The sequence below is a fragment of the Falco cherrug genome, chromosome 4 (assembly GCF_023634085.1).
Source record: "Falco cherrug isolate bFalChe1 chromosome 4, bFalChe1.pri, whole genome shotgun sequence".
NCBI classification, from domain to species: domain Eukaryota; kingdom Metazoa; phylum Chordata; class Aves; order Falconiformes; family Falconidae; genus Falco; species Falco cherrug.
The window spans coordinates 94,676,503-94,694,482 of NC_073700.1; the positions used below are offsets into that span (position 1 = coordinate 94,676,503).

General features: G+C 42.0%; 1 protein-coding gene across 5 annotated transcripts in view; it reads right to left on the reverse strand.

Annotated features, from left to right (window-relative positions):
- Positions 1-17,980, reverse strand: part of ELMO1 (engulfment and cell motility 1) — a 311,400-nt gene that overhangs the window by 18,678 nt on the left and 274,742 nt on the right. For all 5 annotated transcript variants that reach the window (XM_055706867.1, XM_055706868.1, XM_055706866.1 and 2 more), the window contains 2 exons: positions 11,307-11,470; positions 4,554-4,666 (listed from right to left, as the gene is read on the reverse strand). In XM_055706867.1, the coding sequence (XP_055562842.1) occupies positions 4,554-4,666; positions 11,307-11,470 (277 nt within the window). The remainder of the gene's footprint in view (positions 1-4,553; positions 4,667-11,306; positions 11,471-17,980) is intronic.

A 17,980-nucleotide genomic window follows, 5' to 3' on the forward strand; every position in this document is an offset into this window, starting at 1 on the left:
AAGTGCTAGAGATTCTTCTTTGGGAAACAGAATTAATCATTCCATTTTTTTAACTTGAAAAGGTTACAAAGAAATTGTTCTGATTTTCAGGTAACTGCTAGAGCAGCCAGTGGGTTAAATATACTGCAGCACATTGTTAAATATTACAGGTGAGGGTAAAAAAAAAAAATAAATTGGCTACAATTTGGCTGGAAGAGTAATACTAAAAACTGACTGAATAGTAGAGCACAGAACATTTTGCTGATGGGCTACAGAGTGCTTGGCCATTCACATCGTGCATTAATGGCCACTGACTCATATGCCCTTCACTATGCTATCCCAGGTAAAGAAGTGCTGTGGTTAGTACAGAAGTACTCTATAGTTAGAATCTGGGGAGAAAACAGCTCAGATACACATGGACAAACGTCTGAGTACACATTTTAGCCCAATATATGTTCTCGATTACTAAATAAGCTTTTTGTTCAAAGAAAATCTTCCTCAGATTTAGCAGCAAGAACACACTTACGAACGTACCAGTGAAAACATACGTGTTTGTGTAGGTTTTAGATATATGTACATGGTCCCACTCTTTTTCTTTCATTGTGATGCCTTTCTCCAATACAACTGTAGTGACACATTTTCACTCTAACTGGTTTTAACTGTTTAGCTGAAAGCCAGCGAGCCCTGCAAGTGACTGGCAAATAAGCGACCTGTGGCAACGCTGGAGGCATATTTGGTTAATCAGTTCTTCTCAGCAAGTCATGCACTCACAGAATATTATTTTTTACGGGACTACAGAGGGTGGGATGGAGTAGCAGTAGCAAAGAGGCTTGGCAGAAAAAAGACAAAGTGTGTGTTCTTGTTCAGAACTGTGAATTACTTATCTTAGTAGCAAGAGATAGAAAACCTGTCTTCACTTGATTTTTTGTTTTAATTTAAGCCTTCTCTTTCCAGGTTACTTCCATGCTGTCTTGTGTTTTTAATTTAATGGTGTGTATCACCAGGCTTTCCTTCCTTTCCAAAAATTGCTGTGCAATTTCTTTGGCTGAAAAACCACTTCAAAAACATGCAATTTCTCTATAATCTTTATAAAGCTAAAAGGGGAATTTATTTCTAAGAGTGTACCCAGCAACATAACTACAAATGTACTGGATGACAGCATCAGAAGTATCTATTATTCTCAATAAAATGCCTTTATCTCCTACTTAGCTCTACTGGAAATAATAACTCTGGGGCTGTAAAATGCTTTGCAGGCTTTCGCTTTAGTCTTCTCCCCTTTCTTTTAGGAATTAGGGGTGGAGAAAGCTGAAGAGGTCTATCTTTCAGCTGATGTCCACAATCAAGGAACAAAGTGGGGATTTGCAAAGCTTCATGATCTGCTGGCGAACAATGACCAGAAGGGCAGGCTAGATTTTACTGCTTCATTTCCAACTGATTAAGAATACTTAATAAAAACAGGAGTAGTTAGTAGTGCAGTTCTCCTATGCAAACTTGCAAGGGAAAGGCCATGTATTCCTCGGAAGTGCTAAGGATCCTGCTGGGACAACAACGGTATTTCTGAATTTCATGTACAGAGAGATCCTGCCGATAGGATAATCCTGTGCTGAAACACAAAAGGCAGAGATCTGAGCCCAGATACCTCACAGCTTAATCTGCAGCATCTCCCCAGTGAATCATCTGTTGGATTGGAGGCTTTCCAATGCCAAGTATATATGAAAGTGCTTCACCTCTCCTCAAAAGGCCGTAAGAGGCTGTAAACTCCCTGCTCATTTTTTTGTAAGTCAATTTTTTCAACTTACTGTGACTAACCATGTGTGTCCTACCACATGTTCAAACAACAGTCTTAACAGAAGTTTGCTCTGGAGTCTTTATCATGGGGTAATGCATACTAATTGTTTTTTAAACGGGCAATTTAATGCTTTCAGCTTCTCCTGTGTAGGGCAGGTACAGGTTCCTCTTGCACAATCCGAATATTTGTGATATTTGTTCCAGAATTGTCTCAGGGGAAAAAGATCATAGGAAAGGTAAAAGAAGCAGTATATATACCGAAGTATAACACCTACCTGATCTTTTACAAGTTGTTTGCCACATAACAAGCAGATCGTGATGCACCACAGCACCCCCCATTTCTCTTTCAGCTCCTAATTGACCTGGACGGACCACGACCCTTTGCAATGCTCCACGGCAAGTGAATTCAGTTGGAGCGGCAGGCAGGTGGCAGGGCTCCTGAACCCCCCCGTAGCACAGGGCACGTACACAGAGGTGGGGTGGGGGACAGCAGATGGGAAGGTGCGATAAGGCTAACAGAAGACACACTCGGGAATCTGGGACTTGTACTATTTTTATCAGGACATTCAGAGGAATCATCTGAAAGGCTGACTATCCCGATGTTTAGTATCGCTAAGCTCAACCTCTGGCCTCCGTTCACTTTACTTCATCTTCTAGTTCTTGACATCAGGACAGCCCTGGTTTTACAGCTTGCCCTGTTTGGGGTACTGGAGACCCTGAAGGACAAAGGCTGATTTCGAGAGAGCTGCTTCTGCTTTGTGCCAGCTGCCACTATTTGCTAGTTAGACTGTGCCAGGCACTGTACATACCTAAAAAAGGACCCCAGCTGAATGGCTTATATATCAAATATGCTTGTGTTTACAACCCATACTTTGGTTCCTCATTAGATCACACAGTGTTAGATCGTACTTAATTTAGTCCTGGTGGCCTTACGGATCATTATCTTCGGTAACGGTTGTGTCTTCTCCTTCCTTCCCAGGGGAAAAATTTACAGTTCTGTTTAAGGGAATAGAGGGAGTCTAACATAAGCCACACACAACTCTTAAGGGCATGTGGAAACATGCCATTCTATATGGGCTTGTATCTGACAAAACCCAATGTATTTCAGAGAAGATCAAGTCCTCTGAGGCATGGCCACATGTTTTATTTGTTTCCAAAGAACTGTGAACTTTTTTGGCCCTGTATAAATGTGACATCAAAGCAATTAATCTGGTGGCCTATACAATTCACTCCATGGCATGATACATAGCAACCTGCTCAACTCTGGACCAGAAGATTATGCTGATTTTTTTTTTTTTTTCTAAACATATATATATATTTAACTTCAACTCCACACATGTAAGTTGAACCAACTTATGCCCCCTAAGGCTTTTGATCCTATAAATCATGAACTAACAACAGCTGAAAATAAAATAAACAGTCTACCTTCCTCTTGGAGATCTGCTAAAAGAAGAACATTTGCCACAAACCCTCCTCCTTCCCTAGAATTTCAGTCATTTAGGATTAAGGCTCTGAGAGGAATAAAATAAACAACCCTCACTACTGATAGCCAAACCAAACTATGACTACTTTAGCTACTTTCACTCCACGAATATGCTGCTGAAGGGAAAAAAAACATATCGTGTGCCTCACTATAAAGTCTTTATAGAAAGTCACACTGGAATATTAATGCTCTTTCCCTAAACTCTGTGCGGTGGGCTTCATAGGTGTTCGTAGGCTTGACAGAGTTAAGCTTGACAGCTATAAAGCTGCAGTACATTTTTTTCTGCAACTCAACCCTTTCATAAAGGCTTTGACATTTTCCAAAATAACCTCCCTACATTAAGGAAAATCGCTTCCTTGTTTCTAAGGAAGGAGGCATTGCAGGGATACTTCTCTCTGTGATGAAAGCAGTTTTCCCCAGTTGATGGGAAAGTCTCAAATACTTATCTATGACAGTTCTTACTCTTAGCTTTTGTAACTTTCTGATTTGTATTCTACCTACAGCAGAAAGCAAATGGAAATCCCTTTAAAACCCTCACAAAATGAGGGTTTTAAAGGGAAACTTTTAGAAACAACTTCTAATTAATCTGCTGAATTTACACTATGTCCCTGTTATTTCGTCCAGATAAAGAAGCCTGCCTCTCTGAGGGGAGAAGAGCCATAGAGAATTTGACTGTACAAAATGAGCTGCAAATCTAACACTGAGCAATGACTCACAGGATTTGGAAAATAATCTTCTCATGTCAATCAAGTATTCATCTGAAGGTACACAAATTACAAATTGATCTAAGTGCTTTTTAAAAGTATATTTAAACACCATAATATATTTAATGTATATGGTAATATAAGACAAAACCCAAGGACAGGCAGTACTAGAGGGAGGGGTGCAGGATGAGTTCATCACATATATAAAGCTGCTCCAAGTCTGACAGATTCAAATTCTGGCTACACCAGGTTTCATGTGCTATTCCTGCACAGGCAGAGATTTTGTTCTGAGATAAACAAGAAGCCTGGACATCCAGGCAGAAATCAAAATACTGAGTTCAGAGTGCAAGACTGCTGCTTGAGACTTTTGTCAAATGCTGGGCTTGTTCCAGATGATCTGTGTGATGAAGCCAAAACCAGTTCCAGGAAAACACAGGAAAGCCTGCAAGTGTAACTAGGAAATCTGCTTTCAGATGCCCCCCTAGTAAAAACAGTCAAGCACTACAACCAAGGACCTTGCCACTAAAACTAGTATTGCTCACCTCAACTTTCAGACAAAAGTGACAACAAAAAGCCAGACTAGGCAGCCTGAGCTGTACCTTGTCGACGCCGACTGTTGAGTTTCCTAAAGCAGGTGCCCTCCACAAGTCGATTGAGACGTTGCTGCTTGATCAGTTCTAAGATCTCAGGCTGAATCTTCTCTTTTAGTTCCCTTGGGAAGACAGAAAGTAGGCACTTGTCAAATTTAGTCAAAGACCATCCTCTTTCCTCTGAGACAGAGTCTCACAAGATGTTTCTGCAGGGAGTTTGAAGGGGACAACAGTCACAGGCAGGCCCAGGTCAGAATCAAGTGTGCTCCAGAAAAAAAACTTTTTCTTATAACAAAGAATGAGAGCCAGGATATCTCTGTTGTAGACATCTCCCTACTATGACATAAGTGTATGACTCAGGCAAGTCGCTCACTTGTTTCTGACTTCACTCATCTAAAAATAACGCTTACTATAATGAATCAAGAAATTTTTTCTGTGGCTAATAATGGTCTTTCACCATAGGAGCACTGTGAAGCTTATTTGAGGGTCTGTCACCTTTTGGTGCATGGTCCTCTACTGGTGTAGTTTACTAGCACAATTATTTAGGACAAAAGGAGGAAGGCTAAACCACATTTTAAAACAACGATAAAAAACAGTGAACAATGCCAATGAACTAAAATCATGACCGGTGCTATATGCTTGTTCTTAATTCCACACCATTCAATTAATTCATTATTATCAAAATTTTGTGGAAAACTAAGTCATGGCTAGGGATTGCTCAAGGACCAAACTTTACCCTTGCCCAGGAGTGCAGGAACCCACAGTGTGTTTAGAAATAATATTCTATAACCTTCAGAAAATGCATTTTCTACATCCTACTTTATCAAGAGTTCAACGTGTCAAGAACTAGGCAGAAAATGTATGCACGTAACATTTAAATTTTGATTTCATACACCATCACATGGATTCACATATGCCTGAATTCATCAGTTACATCCTCACTTAGATTCATTAAGAATACATAAAAGACAGGTTTAAACATCAACTCGACAGCAAGCCTAGCAAGATTAAAAAATAACTGAATTTGTAGAGGATTTATAAAATATGAAGTGTGTCAGAACCATAATTTTGCATTGCTGTGCAAATTAGGTAATATCAAAAATCATTATGTCTGGCAGTATGTTCCAGCAATCGTCATCAAAAGGAAGCAAAGCTGTGGCATCCCACAGAGACCACAAAAATATTCTCTCTCCTTGAAAACTTAGGGAGCCCTATCTCTGTCGATGTCCACATTCATTTGGATTCTATACCTTTGATCTGCCAGACCTGCACTGGAAGTCCTCTGCTAGGAAGATCAGGCCTTGAAACAAAAATACCATCTTTCCCTCAGGTTTTAACAAAACGGTTGGAGTTCTTGATGCATAACCCATCGCATATATTTTCAGGCAGTGAAAATCTAGCTGGTCAAAAATCAAAGAAGCATTGTAACTATAGAAACAGGCCACCTTTTGGAAATGTATTATTAGTCCTTTAGGATAATTTTCAAGCACTGCTGTTTTCTCATTGGGAACCAAGATCTGAATATGCCAAATGGTTAAATACTGTGATTAAAAGAATTTTGTGCTTGAATAAATGTTTTGCTTTTACTGAGCTGATGACCCTCCCCTTCCCAGGTAAATCCTGGGAGCAGGGGCTAAGAAGAGCAGTGTTAAAACACAGCATCATTGCTTAGCCCAGGCCGCAGGCAAAATCTGCAGCTGAACTGACTTCAAACAGTCAAGACTAGTATAAACACCAGTTTGATATTTAGGTAATTTCATTCAGAAATTGGATGGTTATCACTCAATAGGTGTTAAAGGTTTGGGGCAAATTCTCTTCAGTATCTTTATCAATAATCTGTATGAGGGGATCGAGCGCACCCTCATCAGTTTGCAGATGACACCAGGCTGGGGGGGATTGTTGATCTGCTGGAAGGCAGGAGGCTCTGCAGGGGGATCTGGACAGGCCGGACCGATGGGCTGAGGTTCAACAAGGTTGATGGCTGGCTGAACATGAGCCAGCAGTGTGCCCAGGTGGCCAAGAAGGCCAACAGCATCCTGGCTTGTATCAGACACAGTGTGGCCAGCAGGACCAGGGCAGTGATCTTCCTCCTGCACTCAGCACGGGTGAGGCCACACCTCATACTGTGTTCAGTTTTGGGCCCCTCGCTACAAGAGGGACGTTGAGGTGCTGCAGCGTGTCCAGAGACGGGCAACGGGGCTGGGGAAGGGTCTGGAGCTCAGGTCTGATGAGGGGTGGCTGAGGGCACTGGGGTGGTTCAGCCTGGAGAGGAGGAGGCTCAGCGGGGACCTTGTTGCTCTCTACAGCTGCCTGAGGGGAGCCTGTAGGCGGGGAGGGGGTGGGGGGTGTGTGTGTGTGGGTGTGTGTCGGTCTCTGCTCCCAGGTAACAAGGGACAGGACAAGAGGAAAAGCCCTCAGGCTGTGCCAGTGGAGGCTGAGACTGGATGTTAGGAAACATTTCCTCGCGGAAAGGGTGGTCCAGCACTGGAACAGGCTGCCCAGGGAGGGGGTGGAATCACCATCCCTGGAGGCATTCACAAAATACATAGATGCCGTGCTTAGGGACATAGTTTAGTGGTGGATTTGGCAGTCCTGGATTAACAGTTGGACCTGCTGATCTTACAGGTCTTTTCTAACCTAAATGATTCTATGAACATCATAGTTGTAAGACACTACCGAAAAGACAAAAATGAAGGTGTCATGCAGCACATTAACGTCTGTTTGCTCATAGTATCCCCTCTTCTGTCCTTTAAAGCCCCATCCGCCCTTTACAATTCAGAGGAAGAGAAGGATTTTTAACCAGTCCTAAAATAAACAGGTAATCCTCTCTGGAGTACTTTGCTGTCTAAGGCAGACTTTCCATAGGAAGAAGTGCCATAGGAGAGAAGGGACACCTTCTGCCTCTTTAATGATGTGCTGGAGTCCCTCCACAAATTAGAGGTGGCACTTAGGGACATGGTTTAGCGTTGGACTTGCCAGTGTTGGGTTTACAGTTGGACTTAATGATCTTAAGGGTCTTTTCCAACTTAAATGATTCTATGTGCATGTGTTTACTCTCACAACCATGAAGCTCAGAGGTAGTACACCCTTCTGTTTTACAGTCCCCAGACTAACACACAGATGTTCTGGAGACAACTCGTTACCTCATGGAGAAACAGTCTTCAGTGACTTTGGACTTTCGTGATACCCCATAAGTCTTATCCATCCCTTGCCACTGGTCATCTGCACTTACTGTCCTCAGCAGCTCAAGCCAACATGTGGTTACTCTGACTGGTATGGTTCTCAGCTATTTTTTAGACACCGTGGCTCCAGATACAAGGAGATCCTGCCACTTAGTGCTCCTAACTGTCAAGGTTTCTGTTCCATCACTTCAAGGCGACAGAAATGGAGCAGAACAATCAAACCACGGCACACAGTTGAAAAAAAGATGCACTACTTTGAATATATTTCCTTCAGAAAGCCTTATGAAGGCAAGGGAGTTCTGTTCGTCAGGGTCAGTGTTTAAAGACCAAAGGATTAGAAAAAAAAAATAAAATCTCTGTACAAGAAACAGGTCCTGCTGCCTAATTTTAAAATCAAACAGGAACAATGAGCTAAAGGAAGATCATAAATGCAAATATGTTTTGTAAGAATTGTATGTATTGTCCTTCAGATAACACTGGCTTAACAGTTTGTGACTTGCAAAGAGAGAGAACAAACTCAGAAAGTCTAAGGAGACAGGGGCTTTAAAAATTGCTCTTAGTTTCCTACTGTGTTCCTGTCATGTAAGAACGGCAAAAGTTAGCGGCCTGCTGAGACAGGAGGAGGGAACCACGCAGCAATATATATGATCACTAATTTTCTGATTTCACTGGTCTCAGCACCATAGGCAATACTGACATCGGACACTTGTTTTTAAAATAACAGACTTGAATTGTCAGCAAATTTGAAAATCATTAGAAATTCTTTTTAGATTACTCAAATGACACTAGTTCTTCAGCACCAGTTATATCCATCCCCAGCTTTTGCCTTTCCAGCTTATAATTAAGACATCTTCTTGCTAGCTTTTTTCCTTCCAGGATGGGGCATATTACAGACATTTAAAGCATTACAACACAACAGAAGAGTAATCCCAGAACTGCTTTCATGTGTTTTGTCCTTTTATCTTTCTGGCTTGTAGCTATGTCTTCCACGCATTTGCAACAGGCAGTAGTGACTCTTTCTAACACTGCAGAGAAATCTGTAAGATAAAAAGCATCCACATCCTTCCCTCTATTTTCCTGTATGTTGCTGATTTTCACGTACATGTTACTTAGCAATGGTTCCCTAGCTGGCATTAACTCTCCTTTCACCAGCAAGCCACCACTTAGATGTCAGATCTTTATCAAGTATTAACGCATCTCTTGCCATTTAACGTGTCAGAGATCTTTGCTCCTCTACAAGCCCACAGGATTCCTACACACCTTCTTCCCCAGCCATTCAAAATGCACCAGTGATACTTTATAATTTCTTTGTGGAATAGCAGTTTGGACGATCAATAACGGTCCCAGAATCTTGAATAGATTCTGTTCTGAAAGACTTTTTGTTTTCCCTAATCAAAAGTAGAAATTGAAAAAACTTCATCTCACATGATACAACACTGCTCGTATAAAAGAAACAAGTAATCCTTGCAAAACAAGGCTGCTGTAGCTATGAGGATCTAAGACAACACTTTCCAGATTACATTCAAATGCAGCTTAACAGAAACTTCTCTCATCCAGCAGCTTCAAAACTTAAAAAGTTCAGTGCTTCATACAATGAACAGCAGAAGAAAGGCTTCAATCATGTTCAAGGTGGGAAAAACCATCATCTGATTGCCATATTCTCACACAGAATTGAACAACGCCTGCTGACTTTACATTCACCGTTGTGCACAATCTCTTTTAGCATATCTGCAAGGCTTTAAAATGTACAGCGCAGCCACAATTGCTCTCTTCACTTGCAGTCTTTTTCCCTACAATGAGGCCATGATTCTGTACGTCTATCAATTGTGCCATCTATGCAATTTGAGAGAGTTCAGTACGGGGAATCAAATCAAAGGGGAAAATGAAAGAACCCGTTTCTTTTCACAGTCAAGAATAAGTGATCATGGATGCAATCAAAATGCAAATGCATAGAGTTAAATCTCTGCAAAAGCACTTGTGATGGCTTAAACACCTTATCGATTTACTTAGCCTTTATAGCCTTTAGGCTTAGCCTTTGTCCTGATTCTGAAATGAGTCTGTGGTAACACTTCAGTTGCTTTTAACTATTGTGTTGGCTGTTTCACTCACTCCATGACGGGGAAGGAGACTCCACACTGTGGCAGCAACTAGCCAGAGTGACACTGGAAATAAAACAGCTTGCAGAGGGCACTGGCAAGTTTCATGAGGCTAGGTGATGGTGCAGAAGAATATAAATAGTTGACCTGCGTCATATTTAAACAGTTGACTCATAGGGAAAGCCTGGAAAATGAGAAGCTTTGGTGACAAGCTTAGCAGTATTGAGCAGCTCTGAACTACTAAATGTTGCAGGGGATTTGCAGGAGATCTCCAATAGTGTAATGATGCAAAACTGACTGGAACCATTTGTAGCTTTTTAATTGATGCATTACTATGAGTGACATCAGCTCTAATTGGGCATTAGATCCTATCTTCCTATACACTGAAAACATAAAAGAAGCATTTCCCCTTTGATCCACATTGGTATGATTAAAATAATGTAAGATGCTTCTGCTGCTGCGCTGCTGCCCCTGGACGAATGGGTCCCCAGAGCTTGTACTTAAGACACCTGTATCCTTTAGAAATAAATCAAAACAAACATTCCATTTCTGAATCCTGAAATGCTCTGGTCCAAACCCTTCTCTGTACCTTTACCTTGGAAAGGAGATTTCGAAAATCATCAGCCATTCCACTTGTAACATGGTCAGGATTTCATGACATTTCAGCTGATGCTTTTGGAGTCCTCACCATTTCTCTGCTGATCTCAAAACGTTCCTGCTATTCTCAGCACATCACCTGTGCACCATGGGGTCTGTATCTGTCCTGTGCCACCAGTTCAGCCACAAGCCCAGACTTGGTCCAGAGCCAAGCACGGCCTCCATTTTTCATATAAAAGAACAAAGGGTATTCTGAGCTATGGCGGCAATATTAGCATTTGATACTTCGCAGTAAACAACAAGGAAAATAAGAATCCCACTGGCTAGCTGACAGAATGTTATAATTTACAAATAAGTAACTGTTTGTCATTAACACCAAAGATAATGCCGTAAACCAAGACGGTCATACACAACACCACTCTTTTGTGGAGCCAGTGTGTATCGGTTCATATTCTGGGCTTCTCCCCGTCTCTCTTGGAAAACTGACATTTGGAATTTTTAAAGACCCTTGGACAGAAGACAAAGTTGCAGTGTTATTTGGTTTTTGGTGGTGGTTTTTTTTGTTTGGTTTTTTTTTTTTTTTTTAAGCCAGCGCTACCAACACCAAACCCAGCCTCACAGTCATGCAACACTAGGAAATGTTAAAGCGTTGTTTCATACAAATAATCCACACCAAACCCTGTACGGATTTGTTGAATCTGGTTTGACTGAACTCAAATAAAAAGTTAGGATTCCCAGCAGAAGAAAACACACTCCACTTCAAGCAGATGCCACGTTACTGCTTTGAGCATGGCTCCCTGGACAGCTTTCCTCCTTGGGTTCCCCCAGAAAAACTCACAAATGTCATTTGCATGCAAAAACGAGTGGAAAGAGAAGACAGTACTTACAGAATCGGACGAGACTGGAAATCTTCCTGGTTCATTCTTTCGGACTGTCGTATTTTCAGTATTTCTGTGTAACTGAGATTCTGAAGTTTGCTCTTGAACTGATCCAGAGAGCTAGGCTTGGTAGTGAGCGCTCTCATTATCTGTTCTTTCACTACCTGCATTACCTGTGGTTGACAAGGAAAGGAAAAGAAAACCTGCGTTAACACTTTTCGCGTTTTTGTTTCAAATCTTACTCTGGGTCGCAGTAAGGTTTCTAGGTATAGAAGATGATTAGTACTATGTGGTCTCAAGAAAATTTTTCAGTAGCATAACCAGAAAATAAGACAAATTCTGACAGGGCATCACATCTTACAGCAAGATCTCACCTGCTCTGTAACAAGAAATTTTGGTTTTTTTGGGGGGTGGTGGCAAGCATGTCATTTATAACTTGGCTGTCTCACTAGACAGCTAAATTACAATTGCTGGTTACAGGATTTTAAGTCCTGCTCTGTCCATGGTTTGTGTGCCCATGGCAGCAGTAGTGTGGCTCTTCTGCATTCTGAGTTGAGATGATGCTCCTGTAATGCCGGGGGGACAGGCACACATATACCACCAGACTTAACAGCAGAAAAAAAGGCTCTGAAGTCCTCAGGAGCCGACTGACAGAGCAGATGCGCATCCTGACTTCTGCCAGCTCAACCCAGGTGAAGTGCACAAGCCCCAGGGACCAGTTTCAATGCCCACAAGAAAGACTGTGGAGAGTTTTTAAGGTCTTACAGCTGCTTTCCTGCTGGGTCTTAGAGCTGCTCTCCTGATCAGCACAAAGCTGCTAACATGGCTGCTACAGTGGCCCATTCCTTCCCTTTATTCCTTATGCCCAGAGGTGATGGGCACACACAGGAGGCTCCCTCTGAACATCAGGAAACACTGTCACTGTGAGGTGACCAAGCACTGGCACAGGTTGCCCAGGGAGGTTGTGGAGCCTCAACTCTTGGAGATACTCAAAAGCCATCTGAGCACGGTCCTGGGCAGCTGGCTCTTGGTGGCACTGCTTGAGCAGGGAGGCTGGACGAGATGACCTCCAGAGGTCCCTTCCATCCTCAACCGCTTTGTGATTCTGCGAGAGCCTTAGGCTGTAGGCACATTGTGGCCATACACAGTGAAGGAAAGGAACTTGTTAAAAGAGACCATTAGTCAGGGCGGGGGAGAGAGAGAGAGAGAGATAGATAATTTTGCCAAGGATATTACAGGATTGCTTTTGAAGCAATGCCATATACAATGCAAACCAAAAAACGAGAACGAAGGATGGCTGGGCAACAGCCATCTATCTGCATATTAATTATCTTATCAGGGAAAACTGCTGAGACACAGTTAACTAAGGGGAATTGCTTGGCTCTAGTTCAAATAAATACATATCATAGATTACTGCTTCTCCACAATCCTAGACTCTTTTCCTTGGTGCTGGTGCAAATCACACACTTTGAAATATTTATCTGATGCTGTGCTTAAGTTAGCTGAAAAAACAATTTATCAGACTTAGAAAAGCCCATCCCACCCAAAACCCAACAGCTAAAAAACAGTAGGAAACGGTAACACAACTCTGGTATCCAAGAGGATGTTACAGAAATTAACAACTACAGAAATAGAGGGCAAAAGCTTTTTCTGCATTGTTAATTTTCCTTTATTCTTTCATCTTTACCATGTATCTTAAAACAAAAGCTCAGCCCCACAGAGGTTCCCCAATCATTCTGAAAATTTCTCTTTTCACATTAATATTTCATTGCTTCCCATGTGTTGCTTCAGTCTTCTAACTCATTGCCTACACTATGTTTTCTATTTTTGCCTCCTGAGATAGAACTTCTTTCTCAATGTGATCTAAGCACTTATTTTAGCTGTGTCCAGCAGATGAAACTAAGCAATTAAAGAACTGAAGATAAGCTCCTTCCTTGCTACAGGGACCACATTCATCCCAGAGATCTACTTCAAGAGGAGCAAGATGCTCCTTCCAGAAGCATTGGCTCAGGTGGGCAACAAATGCCTTTGCACTTATATTTGCACCCCCTGAATGAGGCAGTCTACCCGCACTCACTTGGCTGGGGGCTTGCTCTGCATGCATCCATGCATTTAAGATCCTACTCTGGGTAAATCATGCAAACTTGGCCCAGCAAAGCTGAGCTCTGCCCTACCCACTCCTACAAATCTAACAGGTACTTTGCTATGTATTTGAGGAAGCCTTCTAAAACTTAGTTTGATGGTAAAAAGCAAAACTGAATTCTGTACTCTGCACCTGCATACTCTTTATTTCATATTCAAAATAATTTCATATTATTTTGTTCTAGATGGTGGCCTCGTGCAGCTAAATCCCTCTGAAGAGTTACTCAGCTGGTCTGCCAGTGGGAATCAGCTACTTCCCCGTCTGAAGGATGAACTCCTGACTGCCATTCGACTCCTTAGAGGGATTAACGCCTCCTTGACTGCATTCAGAGTGTGCTCACTAGACCACGCCAGTCCAAGTCAGAAACATGCTGTCACACCTTGGAGACGACAAACTGGAAGGCCAAACAACCTTAAGACCTGAACGTTAATGGATTGTGCCCAGCAAGGCGAGTGGCATACTCCTACTGATTTCACTGGGTCTTGGTTTAATACCTAAAAGGAGAAGTGTAATGAAAGAAATGTCCTCAAAGGAATAGTGGGAAAAAACCAAGCAGAAAATGCCAGCGACAAGTTGGATGTTTAAAAATACCTTCTGTCTTCCTCCTTCTGCCTTCTTGACAAAGACTACTTATTGCTGCTAATTAATTTTAATTTATATATTATACATGTATATATTATTAATTAGGACTAATTATTAACAACTACCAGGAATAGAGAAGAGAGGAGAGACTGGAAACTAACTTTGTCTATTGAAAACATATTCAGCTATTGGTACCTCTTAACACTACTGGCCCAGGCTCCCAGCTAACTGGGCTTAACTTTTCACCCCCGCAGAGAACGTGACATTCAGCTACTGGCTTTACTTCTGCTTTCTTAGGTCTGCCGAGAAGTTGTGTCAGGCTACTTTGTCCCATGTGGTTTTACAGTCAGCCTGCAGTTGTCATTTCTGCAGTATCATGCAAGAGAAGCATGCAAAACCAGGTAGCTTACCTTAATTCAAACATGTAAGCCCTACTGCCACTCGCAACCAAATTCCCTTGCCATTAGAAAGCAACAAACTACTGCTACTTCAAACAGACAGGTGTAGTATAAATGCTAAACTAACCATACTATACTGCTATATTAACGATCACTACCATATCACCTTGATTTTTCAGCACTAAATCAGATTTGCAAGCAAATATAGTCCTGCAATCACTTACGCATGCGTGCAGTTCCAGTTTCATGCATTCATTCAAGTATCTGTACAGATCTGGGTTTTTGTTGCTTACATATAGATACAGCTTCTTAAATTCAGGCACTCACACTGGGGAAACTGCCTCTACGAGTTTTCCCCATAAAATAAATGGAAAAATAAATAAATACTGTATTTTCAGGAGTTGCATGCATGTGGATCTTCTTTTCAGTCTGATGTCTCAACCACCCCCACGAAGCAGCACTCATTCTTGGCTAAACAAGGCAAAGGAGGTTCAAGTTCCACAGACTTAGGGTGCCGTCATTTATGTTAGTCACAAAATCCCGTATCAACCCTTGCCTCCCTTCTCTGGAGCTCACTGTTGTGGTTAACAGGCAAACAATGCAAATTCCTCTTCTTTGCTCTGACCTGCAAAGTCATCCACAGGGCATCATCAAGGAGCTCCTTGCTTTAGAGGCTCCACTCGCTCCAGAGGCAGAAGGCAAGAAGCGTGTGCCCCAGGCCCAGCACGTGGCGGGGTGATCACTCACCTTGTAACGCTTATAGCCAACACTATTTAACTAGCTGGCCAAAATGTCAAAGCTGCTGATTGCGCCGAGTCTCCTGAGCATTGGGGGATCACTGCCAAGAACTTCTAATCTGTTCAATTTCCAAAGCTGAGTTGCCAGCCCCTGATTACTGCTGTCTGAGAGACAGCATCAACCCTTCCTCCCCATGTGTCTGACCTTACAATGAAATTAAAAGCGTTCTCTACTCAATGTGACCGTACATAAACATTGTAGATAGCTGTTTTAATTACATTATGCTTTGCTACTCTTACTGAGAAACGAGTGTTTCAGAGGGCATATTTGCTTTAAATCATGTCCGTTTTATCTGATGATCTCTTCTTGAATGGCGAAAGAATCTTGGGTTCTGCATTATGACCAAGACAGGTAAATACAGTGAAGACATGAAGAGAAAGACAGTAGGGAAAAAAAGAATACTTTTTTTTTGTTTAATCACACAGGACCTTATTCCCTATTTCTTGTATCCATCCAATGTGTCCTACATTTCTACAGTCAATATCACCATAACACCATTTTTCGTTTGGCTGTTTTAGTTCAGCTTTGTGTTTAGCTTATTTGACCTCACCTCTGTCGTCCCACATTCTGACTACCTTTGCCTTTCCAACATTTACCCCCTCTTTTACTCTTCCTTCTCTTTTTTGCCGTGACAACTTTTGCCTACACAAGTGAAGTCTCCTCCATTCAGGATGGCACAGAGGTCTGAACACTTGGGCTCTACAACAAGGGGACAAAATAGAGAGATGTTGTCAATGTCTGCCAGAGGAGTTTATCAGAGCCAAACTCTACAGCAACCTTCCACTGACGGCATTTTAGCGGCTAGTTTGTAACAAAGGAAAGCACAAACCTCTCTACTTACACCACACCAATGCAAAGTTTGTCCCTGGCATTGCCTGGAGAAAACAGGCTGCCATCTCAGACACCTACCACTGCCTGCAAGCTTCTGGAAATTTAATTCTGAGCCTTCCACTCACCAGACGCACTCTTTATACCAAATCACACCACTGACCTTCTCAGAAACTTGTCCCAGAACAGCCTGAAGGTCTGGACCCTCACAAAACCCATCTGTGGAGCGCCACACAAGAGATGAACCTTTCTCACAATTTCCCCACAAATCAGCGTTTCTCTTGAATAAGCGTGCCCTTTCACACGTAATGACCCTTGCACAGCAGCAAGAACACACCCAGAGACCATCACAGAAGTCACCAAGTTGTACCTCTAGTATCTTGGGGCAGATGTTACACCGATTGCTGCTTGTTGACAAACTCAGGGGGGTTGTGTGTGACAGTACGTTATGCTGACTGATTGCCATTAATCTTGACAGTCTACTTTTCTTCTGCACAGACAAGGCATAGGCCTAAATCCTGAGCCCACGTTATGATGATGCGCTTAGTTCAGTGCTTCCCTCATTTGGCTCAGAATTAGTAAGCACTGCAAGGCGCGAGCCCCCTGCCTCGCTGCAGTGTATGATAGAAGAGCAGCCACTGGACTGCACAATATCCAGAGACAGCCCTCTACAACCAGACCTGAAGCCTCTGAGATGTGAGAAGTTTTAAGGCTTCATTCACTAGCTTTTCTACGTAACCGTTCACAGATCAACAAGCCAACAAACAGACAACTGGAGGAAAGACATCTATTTGCAAATTGGTTGTCAAATTTTCATACCTAATTTCCTTCCTATCTAAATGTTCCTGAAAAGCAGTAGCTTGGTTTATACAGGGTAAAAAACGAAGGTGGAAACGTCACTTGGTGATTGAGATCCAGCTTGATTATGTCAGCCACGAAGGGATTTCCTTCCATTAAATCCACAGAGCAGGTAAAAATAAGGTTGTAGAATGAAATGGCCAAATATTCTTAATGAGCAGCGCTTACTGACAAAGGAGGTCATAAAGAAAATCTAATTCTGAAGGGAAAGGAAATTACTTCAGTTTACAAGCAACCTGTCAACTCCTTTAATGAAAACTTTACATGTTTAACATGTGCATCAGGTAATTTAAGACCATTTTTTTAGACTGTTCCAAAGGATAAGCTGTCTTAACTAGATCAATGGTTGTATTTTCAGAGTACTCGGAAGAGTCATCTTGAGAAAATTCAAGGTCCTTGGGAGAGAATTTAATGCTGTTGTGTCCCCTGTCCATCCCCCAGATCTCCACATATTGCAATCTGTGAATTCACTACACCAGTCTCTACGTCATAGCCTGTACCAAGCTTCCACTCCGCATCACTTCAGAATATTAATCCAAACACACCATCCTACACAAGCAAATTTAAACTCGGGCACAATCTAACACTGACAGGAGACTCCAAAATTCCAAACCATTTCTTCTATTACAGTCTGTGTACTCTGGAATTAAAAAAAAAAACCACCAAAACCAACCACTCAGTTTTCAATCTTCTTAACTGTTCCAGAACACAAGGCCAGTTACTGTAGCCAGCGATAAAGAGGCAACTCTAAGCTGTCTGGATGTACATAGCCACAGAAATAATTAAGTTGATTCATTTTCAGGCAGCAGGATGAGAAAGCAGCTGTCAGAGGATTTAGTAGGTATAAGCTCTGATACATTTTATCTCTTCATTTTCTGCAGAATTTAAAACTCATTGTGAAAAAAGTTTGCTGAGGTTTTGGCTTTATTTTTTTTTTCTTGTCTTTTTTTTTTTAAAAACACCACCTCTTTTGCTTGTGATTATATTTTTCTAATATGAACCAAGATATCTCTCAGTCTGCAGGGAAGAGACTTGCAATAATGCAATGGTTTTGAAGAAACTGAGCAGTCTGTTTC